The sequence below is a fragment of the Aricia agestis genome, chromosome 19, assembly GCF_905147365.1.
Source record: "Aricia agestis chromosome 19, ilAriAges1.1, whole genome shotgun sequence".
In the NCBI taxonomy this organism is placed as follows: Eukaryota; Metazoa; Arthropoda; class Insecta; order Lepidoptera; family Lycaenidae; genus Aricia; species Aricia agestis.
In genome coordinates this window covers 8,354,085-8,376,717 of record NC_056424.1, presented here as the reverse complement: position 1 = coordinate 8,376,717, position 22,633 = coordinate 8,354,085, and the positions used below count along the sequence as shown (strand labels likewise).

Below are 22,633 nucleotides of genomic sequence, written 5' to 3'. Positions count from 1 at the left end.
GGGATTTGACTAAAGGCGTGATTTTACCAAAGAAATTGAACGCGTTTAGTACACACTAAACCAGTTTTAAACGTAAAAACATATTATTCCAAGCAAAACCGAGTTTATCTACTAAACGCCCAATGTTTAAGTTTAACTACATAAAACCTATTAAGTCCTGTCAACGTAGTGTTATGACAGAGCAAAAACATAGACGAAAGAAATGTCAAGATTTTTGTTGAGAGTCGAGACAGTTTTGACGGATGCGTTTGCTTAGTTTAAGTATCATTTCTTGCGATTTTGTTGTTAAATTAACGTGACAAGGCTCTAAAATTATGAAAACATGTCAAATCATTGCATGACGTCACATAAACTTAGATTTCTTCATCGCGAAGAAAAACAGATTTACGTCGCCGCATGAACGCGTCCATGAATGAGCTGAACTAAGTTTTGTAAAACGAAGTTTTAAGTGTGAATGGTGAAATCGCCCTAAGTGCATTGCATTTTGACTAAGCACTCAGTTACGCGAATTTAAGATTTAACACCTCCATCGTGGGTATCGCAGACGCAACAGATTTTCAATTGTTGTGCGGTAGCCGGCTGCCGCTTGGCGATTGATGAGAAAAATTGAAACGCCTCTCCCAAAAAAATTGAAACGCCGCGGCGTAGAAGATAATTAATAGCCCCGTGTAAGCAAGCTTTATCAAAATGAATTCCTATTTCCCTTATCACGCGAGAACAGCTGGTCCAATTTTAATGGAATTTGGCGCAGATATATATAATAATAAATAAATAAAAAAAAAACGTCCGTACGTCCACCCTGTCTCAAGCCGCAGTTCAGTCTGTAGATATCAGACAGAGCACCTGCCCACCGCACCTGATTTTTCTGGTTTAGGTACCAGTACCTAAGGAGTGAGATGTACTCCTCCGGAACACCCTCTCTCCTCAACTTGTCCCAGAGAATATCGTATACGACCAGGTCGAACGCCCGGGACAAGTCAAGGAAGCAGGCATATACCGACGTCCTTCTCATCGTATAATATTTGACAGTGTGTTTGAGAGTTAAAATAGCACTCTCTGTTGACACACCTTCTCTAAATCCAAACTGTGCATCGTGGATTGAAACAAATTTAGTCAGGGTGGGTACCTAGCAACACACTGTAAAATATTTTAGCAGCCGTGGTGGCAAGTGAGATGGGCCGATAGTTACTCGTGTCAGACGCATCCCCGGTTTTATTTTTGACAACAGGCACTACTATTGTTGCCATAAGCGCCTCAGGTAGATAAGAATGACTTAGGCATAGGCTGAAGAACAGCGAGAGTACTCGGGGAAGGTGTACGCCCGCATACCTAAAGTGTTCAATGGAAAGACTGTCGTGGCCCGGTGACTTGCCACGATGCATTTTGCTAATAATTTCCGTTATATATTTAGCCGGTATTTTATGATTAAATTTAGCCACGGCAGCCTTGACATATCCGCTAGATTGGTATGACGAAGCCAATGGCGAGACCACGGTAAACTTATCTTTAAATATGTTAGCAATCCCCTGGTGGTCAGAGACGCCGTTTACAGTCTTCGGAAGGCTGGGCCTGCCGTTCAATTGGTTGGTCTTATTCCAAAAGCTTTTAAAATTTTTCTTATCTATTTTAAATTGGTCTTGCCTATTTTGGCACCATTTTAACTTAGATTTAAAATGTTTTCTAGCATTCGACATTTTGTCATACAAATGACCTATAAAGTAAAGGATTCACTAGTAGAAAGAGCTACTCTTTTCGGCAGAATGCACGGTTGCCGTGTTATTTTCTTTTGTACGACGTTTGACGTGGCAGAGCCATGCTTCGGCACGAATGGACCGGCTCGACCGGAGAAATACCACGGGCTCACAGAAAACCAGCGTGAAACAGTGCTTGCGCTGTGTTTCGCCGAGAAAGTGAGTTTACCGGAGGCCCAATCCCCTACCCTTTTCCCTTCCCTACCCTCTCCTATTTCCTTCCCTACCCTCCCCTATTCCCTTCCCTACCCTCCCCTATTCCCTTCCCTACCCTCCTCTTTTACCTTATTCCCTCTTAAAAGGCCGGCAACGCACCTGCATCTTCTGATGCTGCGAGTGTCCATAGGCGACGGAAGTTGCTTTCCATCAGGCGACCCGTTTACTCGTTTGCCCCCTTATTTCATAAAAAAAACGAAGTCATTAGTAGCCATCAGCGTTTCTTGTCATTATGAAACCTGGCAAGATTGTCAAAAGTAACAAGCTAAAAGTGCTGTAGCGCTAATGAGGATACTTAAATGATATTCGAGAGCAATTATTGCTGAACGCCTCTTGCCAACTCCCAGAACTGATAGTTTGCACTTTCAAATGGTCTGCGTCATTATCCGTGGAAGTTTGCTTGAGTTAAAACGTTAAAATATCTAAACTTAATCTTTATTAACCCACTTTAATCGAGATTTCAATTTAATCCAATTTTATTTAAATGTAGTTTTTTTTTTATATTTCTTTAAATTACACCAAATAGCATTTGCGCGCTTTGTATGTACCTCTTTCTATAGTTGCAAAACTTCTGAAAAATTCCGAATAATTCCGGAATACTTCTGGGAAAGTTTCTTTAAATTTGAATTATTCAAAATGAATTTAATAAAAAAAAAGTAATATGAATTTTTATTTATGCTGAAAATCGTATTTTGCATCAATCATCGATCGCCGCCGCGCATAGAGCGTCGCCCGCCGGCCGCTATCACCGCTTCGCACGCGCCGACTGCCACGGCGAAATATTCGACGGAAACATTCGATTGCGGGGTACGAATCTTTCCGCGGGGTGAGGGAAAACTTCTCCGGGGAGCATCTCCCTTCCGCACCGTCGTCCCCCGCTCGTAAGGGCGAGCGAGTCGTGTGAGCGGGCGACGGCGGCGCCGAAGGGAGATGCTCCCCGGAGAAGTTTTCCCTCACCCCGCGGAAAGATTCGTACCCCGCAATCGAATGTTTCCGTCGAATATTTCGCCGGAATAATTCAATAGAAATATACGTGTTTGTTTGTGGTTTGTGGTGGTTGAGTGAATTATTTGTTCAGTGGCACATTACGTAAGTAAAATATAAATTGTTTATCTATACCTACTTCTAGGTTTAATATTATAAATGCGAAAGTGCGTCTGTTTGCCTGTCTGTCTGTTACCTCTTCACGCTCGAACCGCTGAACCGATTTTGCTGAAAATTGATATGGAAATACTTTGAGTTCCGAGAAAGGACATAGGATAGTTTTTATCCCGGAAAAATGTACGGTTCCGGCGCGATAAACGAATTTTGGCGCAACGGAGTTGCGGGCGTCATCTAGTTTTATTATAAATTAGTAATGGCCAATGGGATTGATTAATCTATACTTACCTACTTATTACTTACTTATATCCATACTATCCATACTAATATATCCTATTGTAAGTAAATCAGAATAAAAACCATAAAAAATAAACGAACTCATATGATTAGGATATCAAAGAAAAGTAACAAGCCGTTACCAGCCGCTATTTATCGCTAGTAATGATAATAAGCCAAAAAAGCCGTTTCTCGCCGCTTGGCTAATAATGTTAGTAACCGGCATCACATATTCTTAGATACACAACTAAAAGATAAAAGATAAATAGTTTACAGCTTCCAAGCGCAATTTTCCTCGTTTTTTTTTGACAGTTGAAATATTCCCAAAGTTTCGGAATATTTCGGAATATTTCCGAAGTATTCGACGGGAATAATTCGGAATCTTTCCCGCCAGCATCTATACTCTTTCCTCCCTCTAGTTCAAAAAACTACCCTCTTCTCTTTTTCATGGCTCAAATTATTGCTATACCAATAAAACCTTAGTATTTTAGTATAATTTATCTTATTCTAAAATAGGATCCGTACTTACAAGTTACATCTATTATGAACTACTTGCGATTTACTATAAATAAGAAAAAGGGCAGATAAAAGTGAGCAATTCAAATCACGTTTACATGGACCGCTGGGTTGGAATACGTGCAATTGATCAGAACGTCACCCACGCAGTACAACTTTAACTAGGCTTTTATTATGTCCATTATCATCATCATCACTATCCATTCTATATTATACTTAGTAGGACCTCGATACTCCGAACACCCAAAATATACAGGGTGTAACGAAAATAAGTGATAATACTTTAGGGTGTGTACGTGTTCCTTGTAGAGAGTTCACTGTGAAAATAGCAGCGCTGAAAGACCAAATTTTTTTTCACTTTTGTATGGGGAAACTCGTGACGCTCGGGTCCTTGCCCATACAAAAGTGAAAAAAAATTTCGTCTTTCAGAGCTGCTACTTTCACAGTGAACTCTCTACAAGGAACACATACCCACCCTAAAGTATTATCACTTATTTTTTTTACACACTGTATAACCTATTCGGATGTACGCAGCGTTCGGATTATAGTATGTGGACATTTTTAAAGGCATTTTTTGGATGTTGAAGCCATGATAAAAAACACAAATACAGTAAGTACAAAGATATGTACCTAATACCTATAACAAAATGGCGGAATAGCGCGTGGGGCGGTGAAAAACAATACGCGTAGTACTTTTAGACGTCGTAAGGTTGATTCAGACCGCAACGCGACGCGTAGATGCATTTCTAAATTTGTATGGATTTGACAGATTTCAATTGAGTCAGACGTCTTGCGAATCTGTCAAATCCATACAAATTTAGAAATGCATCTACGCGTCGCGTTGCTGTCTGAATTGACCCTTAATTTATATGAATTTGACAGATTCGCAAGACGTCTCACGCAATTGAAATCTGTCAAATCCACACTTTATGCCGCGCCGCGCGACGTCTTGCGAATCTGTCAAATCCATACAAATTTAGAAATGCATCTACGCGTCGCGTTGCTGTCTGAATTGACCCTTAATTTATATGAATTTGACAGATTCGCAAGACGTCTCACGCAATTGAAATCTGTCCAATCCACACAAATTTATGCCGCGCCGCGCGACGTCTTGCGAATCTGTCAAATTCATATTAATTTAGAAATGCAGCTACGCGTCGCGTTGTGGTCTGAATTAACCCTCACTCGGCACTAGAATGCGGCGCGCGGCGGCGCGGCTGCCGCGCGTCGTGGATTGGATGGGAGGTCGTTCGAATTATAGAGGTATTCGGATTGGCAGTGGTTACTATCGAGTCTCTACTGTATTATTAATGCGAAAGTACGTCTGTTAACTCTTCACGCCCAAAGAACAAAGGTATTTTTGTATGGAACCCCTACTCAAGCTGTAGCACATCCAGACATATTATAATTATATCAAGTTAAAGGGCTTGAAAAGCTGAACATTTAATTGTATGGCATAAAATCTCTAAGCCATGGGAGAAAAAAGTTAATGAAGGTAAGAAAAAAAACAATTTTGTAGGACCGATTATAGTCCGACGTGATTGGAATTTCATAATATTATTTTTGACCGACTTTTTGTATGATTTTTCCTTATGCTAGACAAATTACGAACACTTCCTAAAACTGAAGCTACGAAAAAAATAACATCAGCCTGAAACTTATAAATATAAAACTTTAAACAATAATTTAATCTTCAACATTTCAATAGTAACCACCTTCCCCTAAAGCTGTAACGTAATATGCAGACCCTAATATATTATTAAACCCAGGGTTAACTTTCATCCCGATTGGCGCTAGCGACAACATGATTAAATGTATGTCATGAAATATTTCATGAAACCGTCTACCTGTGAATACCGTTGGTATATGTACCGTACGGTCATTGCAGGGTTTTGGTATGTAAATTCGGGTGTAGGCGGGGCCCAGGTTGCGGGGCCTTGTTTGAGGGGCCTCGTTGGGGCCTTTGTGTCGCTAATGACACGTGAAAGCCATTGCTGCGGACTAATTACGTGGTAATCAGCGGACGACTAATGAATATCGTATCGAAAAATCGAGTTTGCCCCAGAAGGGGCATTTTTCGTGAATCGTGTTTATTTATTTTATTTATTTATTCTTTATGCACAGAGTTACAATGATACATTTAAAAGTTATAATAATGCAACGGCGTACTTATCTCTTTAAGAGATCTCTTCCAGCAAACCTTATAAATAGTGGATGTATTTGTCATAGATGGGCCATGTACACAAAGCGACACAAAAAAAATGGTAAAAGAGAAGAAAAAAAAACATAAGCTTATGCTAACTTAAACACTAACAAGCTAAAACTAAGTTAAAATATAGATAAAATAATACTAATAATAAATACTTACATAAATACGCAAAATTCGATATTATACCTACTGATACTATAAAATATACACATGATACATACTAATATAATTATTAATTACTAACAATCTACAAATAAATATAATATGTATACAATAAAATATAAACAAATATAACAAAAACAGAAGAATAATGTGAAGACAGATGTACATTGGTGAGAAAAAAAGTCTTAATAATATAAAGGAAAAAATGTATACATATATGAAATGAACACATATAAGGAAGTCACTCAAGACAAAGCTAAAAAGTAGCGTTTTAATCTTGACTGTGTAAATTTTATTTTTTTAAAAGACAAATTTTCCACTTTTTTACTAAAAAGTGGCCCCGTGCGAGTTTCTTACGCCGGTTCTTCTCGCCGGGTTAGTTCCCGAACCGGTGGTAGGCAACATGTAGTTCAACATTCTGAAAATATTTGATTCAAATTTATTCAGAAATAAAACAATTTTTATTTATTATTTATTATTATTTACTTAAACGTGTTTATATTTTTTGACGGGATGCACGTTAAGGGTTAAGTTTTTTGTGTGTTTGTATGGGGTAGTGGTATTTATCAATGGCTTCATTGAATAAAAGCAACATCATAATCATTAATAATTGAAGACGTGAGTGGAAGAACCAAATAACTAACATTTATCTGGACAATAACTTTTTTTCTTATAATTATTTGAACCTTGTAACTTACCAACTCTATCATCCATCTAATATAAAATCTAAAGGCTAATCCGGCCCTAAGCCGGAAAATTAATAATTTTATGTATTTTTTATGCCTTTATGCGTAGCTTTATGCCCCCAAAAATTGCATTTTTTTTACTGTTACTTACCTGGTTTTTCCAATCACGTCTTCAATTGTTATTTGCATCCAAGCTTTACTATATATTTTGTTCAATTGTATTTAAATTATTAGTATTTCCAACATTTTTTAAGTGAAAACTTAGCGGTGGTTATGCATTTTTTCCGGATGGGTATAAAATGTTAAATTGTCATGTCATAAGACATCCTTACTACAAGATCTCCAACCCGTAGAGGAGTTTGTCTACCTGGGATCGTTGATTAGCAACAATGGTAACTGCGAGAGGGAGGTTGTCCGACGGGCTCAGATGGCTTAATCTGCGGTTGGGCGCTTAGAAAAGATATGGAAGAATAAGAGCATCTATCGTAGCACAAAAATAACACTAATGCGTTCCCTAATCTTTTCAATATTTTTATATGCCTCCGAGACATGGACACTAAAAGCACGTACTCGAGCTAAGATTGACGCTTTTGAAATGTGGTGCTGGCGTAAATTGCTCGGCATCCCTTGGACCGCACACCGGACCAACACGTCTATACTTCAGCAACTCAAAATTACCACCCGCCTGTCCACGCTTTGTCTACAACGATCACTTGCCTTTTTTGGCCACATAGCCCGCCGGGAGCCTAATAATCTTGAGAGTCTCATACTAGCTGGGCAATTAGAGGGGAAAAGAGGCAGAGGCAGAGTGGCTACACGATGGACAGACGCGATTGTCAAGGCTGCTGACTGCACGTTCCAGGAGGCATATCATCAGGCCAAAAATAGAGACCAGTGGAGAGCCCTATCCCAGAAAGCAAATTTTGGTGGTCACGTCCCTCAGCCATGAGGATACGACTAGGAAGAGATAAAATGTTAAACTCGCATTAGGAGACTGATCGAAAATTCTAAAGATGCGGGAAAGGAGAAAGGAGGGAGAGATATTAAATCATAATATACTCTCTCAATGTAGCACGGCGCAGTGTAAACACAACGCGCAGCGCTGAAAGGATTTTTTTTAGAAATATAATATGGGCAAACTCGTAAGCGTAAAGTTGGGGCCTTTCTTAAGAGGATACACCAGGGGCTAGAGAAATGAAAAAAGTACGTGTAATATCTATAGCTGTCTCCCTTACCTCAAGTCTATACCGCAGAACGCGATAGAGACAACTGCATAAAATCCAGAAAATCAACGATTCGTTGTCCCCTTATTCCTTCTCCAAAACTTAACCGATTTAAGTAATTTTTTCATTAAAAATTAAAAAAAGGCTTGAGCTGTGTTCCTTTGTTTTGCTTTTTTTGTATAATCTAGCCAAATCTGTTTTCAGGACGTTTGAAAACAGCGGAAAATCTGGCCATTTTTTTGAGTTTTTGAACGTTCATATCTTATTTAATAATTAAATTATGAAAAAAAAAAAAGAAAACATAGGGACATTGTATTAGTGATCGTAGATATTCAGGAAAAAAATTATAACTCTACTAGCATTATCCAGGGAGGAAACAGGGGACAACGTTTGTATGGAAAAAGGGCGGTGTGAACTCCTCTTAAGAACATAGAAGTCGAAAGAAAATCTTTCAACGCTGCTCACGAGGGCTTTGAAAAGTTCTCGGCCTAACATACTTGTGCGTGTCTTACAAGCGTATAACTTATACCATGTATAGGGCCATTATTAACTAGATAACCCACGCCTTTTGTAAATTGCTTCATTAGAAAAAAAATTTTTGAACAACCATCTGCGCCAAGTCAGCAGAAATTTGAAGGCGCACGTATTCAAACAGTTGCGCTATTATTGAAAAGTCTAATAAAATTGAATTGTGAACACGGAATCAGTTTTTGTCATTTATAACAAGTTTTGTATATCTTTACAGACATATGAAATGATTTAAAAAAAGGTGTAACAGTTAAAATAGAAAATATAGGTCTTTAAAGACGAGTCTACCCCAGTTGCTAAATATCGTCCATTTTCAAAGAAAACGCCCAATATTAGACCCTCTAACTACGGCTGGAAACATACATTTTGCCTGCTACACTGACGGTGAACCCGTGGTGAACCCTATATTATTTAAGAGATCATACATAAATAATTTAACTCATATTTTATGACCCAAATAGTATAAAAAATGTAACATAAACGGGAAAATGATTTCCCCGTATATAAATATGAAGTAATCTTAAAGGGATCTCGTGGGTCGTGGGCTGAATGTCAAGTGTATGGGGTATCGCCATATTCTCAGGACAACTTCAACATAGGACCTTTCAAGACCTGTAATTGTGTAGTTATTTTAGTATCAAAGTTTGAGATGGATATTTTAAACTTTTACGACTTATATTCAGACTAGAATACGTCCGCAACTCCGTTGCGCCAAAATTCGTTTAATGCGCGGGAACCGTACATTTTTTCGGGATAAAAACTATTCTATGTTCTTTCCCGGGACTCAAAGTATCTCCATGCCAAATTTCAGCAAAATCGGTTCAGCGGTTCGAGCGTGAAGAGGTAACAGACGGACAGACAGACAGACACACTTTCGCATTTATAATATTAGTATGGATTGTTGTTGCTTTGTTATTTCTTATATCATTATTTAATACTAGCTGTCCCGGCAAACGTTGTTTTGTCATATATATTTTTTTGGTATGAAAAATAGATGTTGGCCGATTCTCAGACCTACTCAATATGCTCACAAAATTTCATCAAAATCGGTCAAGCCGTTTCGGAGGAGTATGGCAACGAAAACTGTGACACGAGAATTTTATATATTAGATTGAAAGCACCTTCCTTTTTTAGGTAATTACGGATTCATTGATGATGAAAAATATCAATATAGATCGAGGACCAAAATAACTTTTATAATGCGTCCAAATCGTTTCTAATAACTGCCGTTTCCATAAAAGGAAGAAGGTCGTAGATCGAATCCAGTCTGGCTGACTAATTAGGGCAACCTAACACAAAAGGAGTCTTTCTTTTGTGCAAATTCCCATGTGTGCACCATTCTATAGTTAGTCAGACCGGCCCTTTGGTCTCCCTGTATAGGGGGCGTTTATGTTCAATAGCTAACAGGTGTGTGATTGTTGCAGGTTCAGATATCAGTACCCGTCAGTGCCTCGCGAGGCGTACGGGCGCGTCATCACCAAAGCACCCCCCAACGTCGTGCGCACGCCAGACTACGAGGTGAGAGGGGTATTCAGGAACCCCTTACTGCTGACATAAACATAGTTACTATCATTAAAAGAAACTAGAAATGGCGGGGTATTTAGGAACCCTTTACCGTACTGCTGAGTGCTGACATGAACATAGTTACTATCATTGAAAGAAACTAGAGATGGTGGGGTATTTCGAAACCCCTTACTGCTAACATAAACATATAATTGCTATCATTAAAAGAAACTAAAGATGGTGGGGTATTTGGGTACCCCTTACTGCTAACATAAACCTATTTACCTATGAAAGAAACAAAATATGCTATAAAAGGTGTAACAAAACTAAGTGATAATACTTTAGGGTGTGTATGTGTCGTTGCGGTAGGTTATATCGTACCGGCAACTCTGCCTTAAGCGATGAATGGAACACCATGGGGTTTTAGGGGGTAGACAGGAGTCCCACATACCCCGGCCGATATCCCCAATCCAAATGCCGGGGATGCGTAAAGTATTTCCCCATGTTAAAAAAGGGTGTGTATGTGTCACTTATACAGGGTGTAACAAAAATAAGTGATACTTTAGGGTGAGTACGTGTTCCTTGTAGAGAGTTCACTATGAAAGTAGCAGCACTGAAAGAGCATTTTTTTGTGATTTGTATGTTGAAGCGCTCCCGCGACGGCTAAAAAGTACTAACTTTTTTTCACCTTTGTATGAAATACTATCTTTTTCATACAAAGGTGAAAAAAAGTTAGTACTTTTTAGCGCTGCTATACTTTCACAGCTATACTTTCATACAGGATGCCCATACTTAGTTTTGTCACACCTTGTACATGCGCAAAAAGTGCATTTTTTGGTGGCGGTATTTTAGGAGCACCTATTTTTGACCTGACAATATAAGGAAGAAGATGGAAGTCTATCCATTATAATGAGTTAACGCATCGTTATAACCAATCCACCAGTGGTCTATGTTTGTCTACCTTATATTTTACCAATATACAGGCCTTGGCTTAGTTTGGGCTCCATGTCTCCCACAAATTGCATAATATGTAATTTTTTGGGAGAAATAAACTTATTATTATTATTATTATTATTATTATTATTATTTTAAGGAACCTTAAGGTATTAAGTTAAACTGAATGACGAAACTAATAACCGACTAAGTAATTTTTTAACAAAAAAGTTACAAACGTACATCCATCTAATCCTCATAGACTTTCGCAAAACAATAACTTATCTTATATATAAAATTCTCGTGTCACAATGTTAGGCCGCGTACTTCTCCGAAACGGCTTTACTGATTTTAACCAAATTTTATATGCATATTCAGTGAGTCTGAGAATCGGCTACTGGATACTTTTCATATTGATAAGTGCATTTGTTGAATAAATAATAGTAAATTATTACAACTCGAGACTGACCGCCTATTGTTTGTGCGACGGGATAGCGATGCACGTTGCCATGGTGACATACTTATTAAGTCATACACTAAAATAATACGGAGGAAATACTTTATATGGCAAAACAACGTTTGCCGGGATAGCTAGTTTAGATATACAATTACTAGCCTATCGTCCAACTTCAAACCACGAGGACAATTAAATGTCAAAAAGATAAGTATAAGCCGCTTCCTTTGAACCATAGCCAGTTAAATCTTATTGATAATACTAAAATCTCCGCTAAAACAATGTTCAGTAAGCTCCATCCCGGAGTTCGGAGTATTGTATAATATACATTGTATATTCCAGGGGCTCCCAATCTTTTTCAGCCTGCGGCGCAGTTACACGTCACAATATTTTGTCACGGCGCCTTACTTTACCTAGCTATTAGAAAAACGTAAACGCCTTAAGGGATTATAGTTAGGTTAAGCAGGTAATTGGTAAATAACAAATATTTAATCATCTATCTGCTTTACATAATTAATATTTTAAAATGTATTTTACTTATAATACGTATGGTTTCGGATAATGATGGAGGATCGATTCACGGCGGCCCTCTTGCTATTCCACAGCGCACCAGGGCGCCGCGGCGCACACTTTGGGAACCCCTGGCATATTCCGATACGCGCCCCCGCCCCGCTTCGAATAATCTATTTGTGGAACGGAATCCTATTTTGTATCTAAGCCCGTTTTGTAAGCTGACCTATATTGATTCGAGACATTTTAGGGTTTAGTCGAATTAGACGGCCTTTTTATAAAGCCTAAGTTTATCTCTTTAATTAGTAGTATTAGTAATATAGGTAGTATTTAATTTTAGATTACCCGATGAGAGTCGTATCACTTCTTCCCTAATATTAACCTTCCCTGGACTTCTACGAATATTTCAAATAATTTCAAACAATTAGCCAAATCGGTTCAACCATTCTCAAGTTTTAGCAAGACTAGGAAAAAATTGAAACTTCAATTTTTTCTTATACTAGCTGTCCCGGCAATTGTTGTTTTACCATATATATTTCGTCCATATTATTTTATTGAAGTGACTAAATAAGTATGTCACTATGGCAACGTCCATCGCCATCCCGTCGCACAAACAATGGTCGCCGTCAGTCTCGTGTTGTAATAATTTACTATTATGTTTTCAACAAATGCACTTATCAATATAAAAAGTAGCCAGTAGCTGATTCTCAGACTGACTGACTACTGAATATGCATATAGGTAAAAATCAGTTTCGGAGGAGTCCGGTAACTAACATTGTGACACGAGAATTTTACTTATACATATAATATAAGAAGATAGATAGATATACATGAATATTGTTAGAGAATAAAAGTGTGGGGACACAATATATTGTATATCGATGTGATCATGTGTCGTTATATTATATCGATGTTCGATGCATGTGGTGAACTAACATGCAAAATATTAGTGTTCTTGGTGCAGCAACCCGAGTGGTCGCCTGCATAATAAACGTAATCCAGTTAGCAAAACGATTTTATTTATTAACACTCATTCTAGTTACCCTAACGTAATAACATAGGGTGTAACAAAAGTAACCATGTAACCCGCGGCATATTTTACCCTATCAAAAAAGATCCTTTACCCATGTCTTTCTATCTGAGCTAAAATAATTAAAATGGACACAGCTTGAGAGCATATCGATGGAAGGTCATTCTTAAATTCAGCAAAATCAGTTTAGCGATTCAAGGGCGTCGCCAGCCGATGGCGCAGGGTGGGGCAAGTTGACTTTACCTACTACAGTCTACAATTCATACTTTACTCACTCTCTATAAATGAGAAAAGTAGGTATGAATTGTAGGTAAAGTCGACAGCACATGAAACTTTTCACTTGTACTACGAGCCTTACATCTATTACCAGATTTTAATATTATAGTGGTCGTTGCTTTTGCATTATATTTGGCAACGTTTTTTAGAGTCTCTAGGGGGGGGGCAGCTGCCCCTCCCTGCCCCCCCCTGGCGACGCCCTTGTAGCGATTTAGGCTACGAATAATAAATACTAAAGAAGAGTAACTGTGTCAAAAAAATTCTCCACGATTCTACAAAATGTGACCCGAATACATGCATACTTTATGCATGTATTCGGTACACAATTTTGTGTAAATATAGAAATGACAATATCCGAGTTACTTATTCATTCATAACGTTTATGTAATTTAAATGCTTATCGCATCATTTTCTGTATGAATCCTGAACAAGGAAACGTATAAAAACACCAGGAAAGCTGTGGTGTAGCCTGCAGGAAAAGTCTTTGAAACGCACTCATTCGTGAACAATTTTCACCTACACTCAGACGCTTCATGAACAAAGCATTTTTATAACATAAAAGAGTGGGATTGAGACAAACATAATATATAAGTTTATGATATAAATGTATCTATCTCTCTTTCTTACTAGTAACAACAGAAATATAAGTTTGACGTAAGTATTTTTGAGTTTGGCTGTGCCAAAATAGATAATTATTATAAAGGCGAAAGTGTGTCTGTATGTTTAACTGTTATATAACTTTGATCTTTTAACGCCTAAGCGGCTGAACCAATTTAGATGGAATTTGAAAAATAATGAAATATACTTTGAGAGACGGGAATGGACATACTCGTAGCTTAGCTTTTGTTACCAAAAAATTACTAATAAGACAGTACTTACTACTTGACAGTTTTTAGGGTTCCGTAGCCAAATAGCAAAAAAACGGAACCCTTATAGATTCGTCATATCTGTCTGTCCGTCCGTATGTCACAGCCACTTTTCTCCGAAACTATAAGAGCTATACTATTGAATCGTGGTAAGTAGATGTAGTCTGTGAACCGTATTAAGATTTTGATACAAAAATGGAAAAATTATTAAAAATTTGAGGGGTCCCCATAGGTACAACCGAAACAAAAAAAATTGTTTTTCATTTAACCTATGCGTGTGGGGTATCTATGGATAGGTCTTCAAAAGTCATATTAAAGTTTTTAATATCATTTTCTTCTAACCTGAATAGTTTGCGAGAGAGACTCTTGCAAATTGGTAAAATGTGTTTACTTCGCGGTCTAATTTCTAAAGTAGGGGAATGATAATTGTAAAAAAATATATGATGTACATTATTATAAAAACTACCAACGAACATTGGTTTGAACGAGATCTAACAAGTAGTATTTTTTTTATACGTCATAAATGGTAAACCTTAATTTAACTTTCATTAAATCAACTGAAATATAAAAATAAATCAAAAACCTTTTAATTTCATAGAAATAAATCATATTGCTGCTGTGGAACCCTTCATGGGCGAGTCCAACTCGCACTTGGCCGGTTTTTACTTTTTGGTAATTTTAAGAAAATGCGCTAAAAATATAAAAAGTATAATGCAATGAGTAAAGACTAAAGGTGACTCGAAAATCAACGCTATTTTTGGGCAAACCTATTAAAAGACTTTACACAGAGGTGGAGTTTAACATAGGGAGCATAACCGAGTTCTGCGCAAGTGGCCTTAAGTTAAGCTTCCGTTGCAATTTTATAATTTCTTTTTCTTCGTATTGTGAGAAAATAAATCATTGTTCCGGAAATGAATGGTCCGCTATGAAGCCTTTTAGAATTTACAAATAATAATAAAGAAACACGTGTAATTGAAAAAAAAAACATATCTTGATGTTGATGAAACAAATCCAAAAATAGCTCTCGAAGCTTTTACCTACATACCTATAAACTATATCAGTTCGTATATTTAGGCATATCGTCCAGTGGCCCTGTGGCGCAACGGATAACGCGTCTGACTACGGATCAGAAGATTCCAGGTTCGAATCCTGGCAGGGTCGATGAAAATACTTTTTAATAAATCATGATAAAAAAAATTTTCGTACTTAATAACTTAACTGTAATTATTAGGCTCTATTTTTTAACCTTCGACCAAAAAGAGGGGTGTTATAAGTTTGACGTGTCTGTCTGTCTGTCTGTCTGTCTGTGGCATCTTAGCATCTAAACGGGTGGACCGATTTTAACCTTTTTTTTTTTAATAAACATGATATTTTCTTATTGTTGCTACCTAGACATTATAAAACTTTAAAAAACTTTTTGCTACAGAAACTAGCAATTCGTTAATCGTACTATAGCGCGAGTGGTATGTTATTTCGTGATAAAAACCATAATGTTATTAATTATTTCTCTTGGACTCAAAGACTGAAAGTATCTGAATTGGAAAAAACAAACACATGACATACGCTTTCATAGATGTTACTGCGTCTAAACACACTAGGCCGAAGTTACGCGGCGGAAATTCGGCATGATTACGCCCGCAAATCGCAATGTATTTTATATTACCGATGACTCACTATTCCGTCGCGTAACGCGTTCCGTCCGTATTATATTGTATGCGTTTGACATTGCGGGCGTAATCATGCGGAATTTCCGCCGCGTAACTTCGGCCTAGTGTGTTTAGACATTTAGGGTGAAGCCAAACGAGCGTAATTTGTGAGTTGTGAGTCGCAGAATTTGGCTGGCAGAAATTCTGCTACATTCAGTTTCATACAAAAGTGCTGTTTGATTCACACGAGCGTAATTTTGTTACTCATGATTTGTATTAAAGCTCGTTTGGCTTCACCCTAAGTACGTTATAAATATTCGAATACAAAAAAAATATATATCCACAGCCGAACATATAACTTCCTCGTTTTTTGGAAATCGGTTAATGTCCCCAAAACTCTATAATATTATGTATTAGATAATCACAAAAGTTTGTGAGTCTGTATGTTTGTTACTTATTCACGTCTATACGGCTGAAGCGATTTTAATAAAATTTGTTATGGAGTTAGTTCATACCCTGGATTACCACATAGGCTACTTTTTACTGCGGGAAAATATCACAATTTATTTTCTCTAATACCGCGAGTAACACCGCGGCGCACAGCTAGTAAATGTAATAATGATTATTTTAAAACAATGTTAACGAAATAAACGTGGGCGATGGGTCGTACATTAAATTAAAATCGGGTTACACTAATTCATAAACCTAGTTATATCTATTCCCTTTTGTTATGAAAATAGAGCTAATTTCAACTTTACGCACTAAAACTTTAGTACGAAAGGGTTAGGGCCCTAATTTTATTCTCTACCTTTAGTGAGAATAGTGACCGACCCGTATTGTTTTATTTCCTAATATAAATTAGGTAAATTTGAGTAATCGTAAAAGGTAAATTGATTTGGTTTTGGTTTTATGAAATAAGGGGGCAAACGGGTCACCTGATGGAAAGCAACTTCCGTCGCCCATGGACACTCGCAGCATCAGAAGAGCTGCAGGTGCGTCGCCTGCCTTTTAAGAGGGAATAGGGTAATAGGGGAGGGTAGGGAAGGGAAGGGAAGGGAATAGTTGGTTAGGGGATTGGGCCTCCGGTAAACTCACTCACTCGGCGAAACACAGCGCAAGCGCTGTTTCACGCCGGTTTTCTGTGAGAACGTGGTATTTTTCCGGTCGAGCTGGCCCATTTGTGCCAAAGCATGGCTCTCCCACGTATAAATCGAATACCGAGCAAAGCTCGGTCAAATAGCTAGTATTTATTAAGAACCAACCCAATAATAAACATAGAATACTATATAGAAGAGTAACTGAGTAAAATAAATATTCGTTGTAGATAATAAATGTGGTCGGTCCTACAATTTTCGTTACGACTGTAACTGAAGTCATAAGCCTCCAAATGTATGAGAGTTACTTATAACTGTTCTATTCTGTTTTACATTTCGATTATAGGTAATATCCAAATATGCCTTCTAAAAAGTGCTACCAAAAACAAAAAAAAATTACTTACCTGAAATATCTTGTTTTTCAGATGTTCGGCACTCTGAACGTGCCGCACGAGGCGGGCAAGCTCCTGCGATACCCCGGGCCGTCCAGATCCCGTGCCGCCCCCTCCTTCATGGTACCGCCGCAGAGGGACAGGTAATTGTGCTAATGGAAATGGAATAATTATTGGAAACTAGCTGTTGCCCGCGACTTCGTCCGCGTGGACTTCAGTTTATAGCGCGATGTCAACAAAATTGGTGTTAAAAGCTTTTATAAAAAAAACCCTGGTACGGGGTACCCCCAAAGACTTCTATTTAAACTGAATAGAATTCTTTGGGTACCCCTTAAATCAAAACAGCTGTGCAGTGTGCACATAATATTTCATTTTTTTTACTTACTTAATTAAACTTTATATTTTAATTACGTCACATAGATAAAGTACTGAGTTAACACTAGAAAGACCGGAGCGGTCAAATGACCGCATTTTCGTTTTTAATTTGCGATATTTTTGTTACCGTTGCGTGAAATTCGTTTTCCTCTCGTGACATTTAATAATTTTCGATTGTTTAAATTGTGATAACGTGTTTTTAATGATTGCTCAATAATTAGAAGTTTTAAATAACAACCTACCTAGAAAGACCACAGCGGTCAATTGACCGCTTGAATACAATTTCTAAAGAAAGTGAGTTTTTCTTGCAAGTTTTTTTTTGCTTTCAAATTTTTTATTATTATTATGTTTTGTTTGTGGATTGTATTTGAAATTGGATTTAAAATTTATAAAAAACTCGACTGAAATTGACTTGTCAATGGCTCATAGGACAATTAAAGTGGGATAAATACTTTTATTTACATAAATGGTCTAAAATTTCACATTTTTATATGTTAAAATAATGGTAATATATTTACAAATATAGTATGTGCCCAAACAAAACCGTTTGCCTTGCCTGTTTTGATAACGTATTTCAAGATTTTTGCCTAATGAAACCCTGTTTTTTGAAAATTATCAACGTTACTACAAAAATCTGTATCAATTTTCATAGTATTGTTGCCTGAGTGTCATAACACAGCTTGGGTTTATTAAATTCAATAAAATATTTATGCTGAGTTAATTTTATTTTTTGTTGTACCTACACAAACGAAGCAAATAACAAACTAAAGGTTGCGAATTGTAGTTCTATGAAAATATTTAAAAATTGTTATATTTATGCTAATTTAAAGTAAATTTCATTTCTAAAGCATATTTTTGTACTTTTTTAGCTTTAGTGATAAAAGATTTTTATATTGTGACCAAAAATACGACACGAATAAATCATACTTTTGTCCTCCAATAGGGTATTTTCATCAAGATGTTCATGGCTTCTAGATGTGAATTACTATACATAAGAGTAACTTTACCATTCTATTGCTAAAATGAGAAAATATAAAATCTAAAAAAAAAACGGTGTTTTATGCTCAAATACAGGAACAAAACCAATAAATCTTGTGGAGTCATTATAATGTCATTATATCAGTAGCAGGTCTATGAAGTATAAAATGCTTTTTTATATAATTTTCTTGAACATTTGTTCTATAATTTAATTTAGTTACATTTATAAATAATACCATGATCAATAAAATGCAAAAGCAAAATAGTAAGACACACAAAAAAAAACATATGATGGGTCATTTGACCGCTCTTGGTCTTTCTAGGAAGTTCAGAATTCTGGTCCTTATAGTGTTAATAACATAAAAAAAGAAATAAAATCGAAAAAAATCGAAACTCGAATATAAGATGATACCACCTCTTATAGAAATACTTTCGAGCAAGCGTCAGCGCGATGTAGGAGACGCACGGCGCCATCTATTATGAATTTTTGGAACTAACTTAATTTGAACAAATTTACACATTTTCACCCCCTTGCAACCCTTTTTTCCAGTAAAAAAGTAGCCTATGTCCTTTCTCAGGCTTAAGACTATCTGTATACAAAATTTAATAATAATCGGTTCGGTAGTTTTGGCACGAAAGCGAGACAGACAGACAGAGATACTTTCGCATTTATAATATTAGTATAGATGATCATAGTAGAATACTATAGATTCTTAGTCAACTTTCATAGTGACTACAGTGAAGTTTGTACTTTTTCAAGTTAGTTGTAGATTTTAATTAGCGTTTCTAGACAGTTAAAAACGCTTGTAAAAACCAGCAGAAATCCCTAAAAAGAAAGCTTGTGGTCTGTGTTAAAAAGTGTTTCGTAGTAGTCCAACAAAAATAACGACTTTTGACGACCATAGTCCATAATATAATATTTGGCTGCTGTTAAGAGGATACAACAGGGGCTAGAGAAATGAAAAAAAAGTACGTGTAATATCTATAGCTGTCTCCCTTACCTCAAGCCTATACCGCAGAACGCGATAGAGACAACTGCAGAAAATCCAGAAAATCAACGATTCGTTGTCCCCTGATTCCTTCTCCAAAACTTAACCGATTTAAGTACTTTTTTCATTAAAGATTAAAAAAAGGCTTGAGCTGTGTTCCTATGTTTTGCTTTTTTTGTATAATCTAGCCAAATCTGTTTTCTGGACGTTTGAACACAGCGGAAAATCTGGCCATTTTTTTGGGTTTTTGAACGTTCAGATCTTATTTAATAATTAAATTATGAAAAAAAAGAAAACATAGGGACATTGTATTAGTGGCCGTAGATATTCAGGAAAAAAATTATAACTCTACTAGCATTATCCAGGGAGGAAACAGGGGACAACGTTTGTATGGAAAAAAGGGCGGTGTGGAATCCTCTTAAGCATTGGTGTTTCATCACACAACTGCATTATTAACTCAAAACCCGATTTTATAATCGGGTTTTGAGTTAATAATGCAGTTTTGTTCTTTATAACATAAGGTTTACGACAGTGAAATCCATTTTTTTTGAAAACCCACTGTAGCATATTCTAGAGTACAAAAATCGGTAATGCTTATTCCTCTTAGTGAGGTTTTGTATACAGCATTTATGTACTATGTTTCTAAAATGATTTGCGCTTAAACCGCTGAACCGATTTTGATAAAATTTTGTATGCTTATACTTTGAATCAATTAAAATGACATTAGATACATTTTGTCCCGGAAAATATACGGTTCCCGCGCAGTCAACAACAATGAATTTGGCATAAGATATCGATATTGAGTACATGTAGATATTACGTAAGGTTTTGGAGAAGGATATAGGATAATATTTTTTATCATGGAAAATGTACGGTTTTCACGCAATAAACTTTATTTATTTGCGTTTAAGCTGCTGAACCGGTTTTGATTAAATTTAGTTAATGTAGAAATAATTAGTTTATCACGTGCAGAGTTGGGCAAAAAGTAATTAGTAATTTTAATCAGATTACAAATTAATCAGATTGATGAAGTAATTATTGTGCGTCTGAAATTACCCGTAAGTTGATTAATAATAATATGTATAAAATGTATTCTAATTATTTTAGTTTGCAATTAGATTAAAAATTTAATTAGACTAACGAGTATTTCAATAATTATGCCCAATGTCCAATGCTGGTAATTATAATAAATAAAAAAACTCCCACACCGATTTAGGGGCGGTGGCCGGTTTCATTAAAACCAGGCCAGTTACGCAGGAGTAATATCATAGTGCCCAAGTGTGTGCGCAATACACAAGAGCACTCTGGGTTCAACCAAACCAGGCCAGTTACGCAGGAGTAATTTTATAGTGCCCAAGTGTGTGCGCAATCACAAGAGCACTCTGGTTTCAATGAAACCAGGCCAGTTACGCAGGAGTAATTTTTTTATAGTGCCAAAGTGTATGCGCAATACACAAGAGCACTCTGGTTTCAATGAAACCAGACCAGTTACACAGGAGTAATTTTATAGTGCCCAAGTGTGTGCGCAATACACAAGAGCACTCTTGTTTCAATGAAACTAGGCCAGTTACGCAGGAGTAATTTTTATAGTGCCCAAGTGTATGCGCAATACACAAGAGCACTCTGGTTTCAATGAAACCAGACCAATTACGCAGGAGTAATTTTATAGTGCCCAAGTGTGTGCGCAATACACAAGAGCACTCTCGTTTTAATGAAACTAGGCCAGTTACGCAGGAGTAATTTTTATAGTGCCCAAGTGTGTGCACAATACACAAGAGCACTCTCCTTTTAATGAAACTAGGCCAGTTACGCAGGAGTAATTTTTATAGTGCCCAAGTGTGTGCGCAATACACAAGAGCACTCTGGTTTCAATGAAACCAGGCCAGTTACGCAGGAGTAATTTTATAGTGCCCAAATGTGTGCGCGATACATAAGAGCACTCTGCGGGAAGCGCGGGAAGGGAAGAAGAAGCGGGTACTCTCTGTCCTTTCCCGATACATAACGTATCTGCATACCAAATATCATCAAAATCCATGTAGCGGTATAAGCAGAAATCATTTTATTTAATGCCTGGGAACCGTACATTTTTCCGAGACAAAAAGGATCCTATGGCCTTATCCGGGACTCAAAGTATCTCCATACCAAGTTTCATCAAAATCTGTTCAGCGGCTTAGGCGCAAAATAGGAAATTTTATAACGCGGTAACCGTACATTTTTCAAGACACTAATTATCTTATGTCCTTTCACGAGAGTCAAAGTATGTGCACACCAATTTTCATCAAAATCGGTTCAGTGGTTTAGGCGCAAATCATTTTCGTTTATCATACGGGTACCGTACCTTTTTCCCGGATGTAAAGTATCCTATGTCCTTTCCCGAGACATAACGTATCTGTATACCAAATATCATCGAAATCCACGTAGCCGATAGCGGTATAAGCTGAAATCATTTTTATTTAATGCCTGGGAACTGTACATTTTTTTTAAATAAAAAGGACCCTATGTCCTTTCCCGGGACTCAAAGTTTCTCCATACTAAATTTCAGAAGAATCGGTTCAGCGGTTTGGGCGTGATAAGGTAATTTTATAACATTTTGTTAAAATTAAAGCACTTGAATTTGTATTGAAAGAACAAATCAGAATTTTGTGTGAAATAGCACAAAGGACATTAATGCTCTACAATGTAATAAGCCCTATAGCAATATTGCATTAACCATTTTTATACGTTTTCTCTTAAAACTGAATGTAAAATTAAAATGTTTTTTCATAATCATAATCTACGCATTTCAACAAAAAAAAGATACCGCACAATAACATTTTTTTGCTTAAAATAAGCAGAAAATAAAGATTATTCCAAAAAATTTAAAACACCGATTACTCAAAACTAGTCCGATGTGGGATGACACACCAATGCTTAACAGCA

The 22,633-nt window shown here is 36.9% G+C and overlaps 1 protein-coding gene and 1 non-coding gene across 2 annotated transcripts in view; both read left to right on the top strand.

Annotated features, from left to right (window-relative positions):
- Positions 1 to 22,633, top strand: part of LOC121736524 — a 106,632-nt gene that overhangs the window by 79,313 nt on the left and 4,686 nt on the right. Inside the window, exons 4-5 of the mRNA XM_042127770.1 lie at positions 10,093 to 10,186; positions 17,406 to 17,515. Of these exons, the coding sequence (XP_041983704.1) occupies positions 10,093 to 10,186; positions 17,406 to 17,515 (204 nt within the window). The remainder of the gene's footprint in view (positions 1 to 10,092; positions 10,187 to 17,405; positions 17,516 to 22,633) is intronic.
- On the top strand, positions 15,329 to 15,401 carry Trnar-acg. The gene has a single exon. It is a non-coding gene; the product is annotated as a tRNA-Arg (tRNA).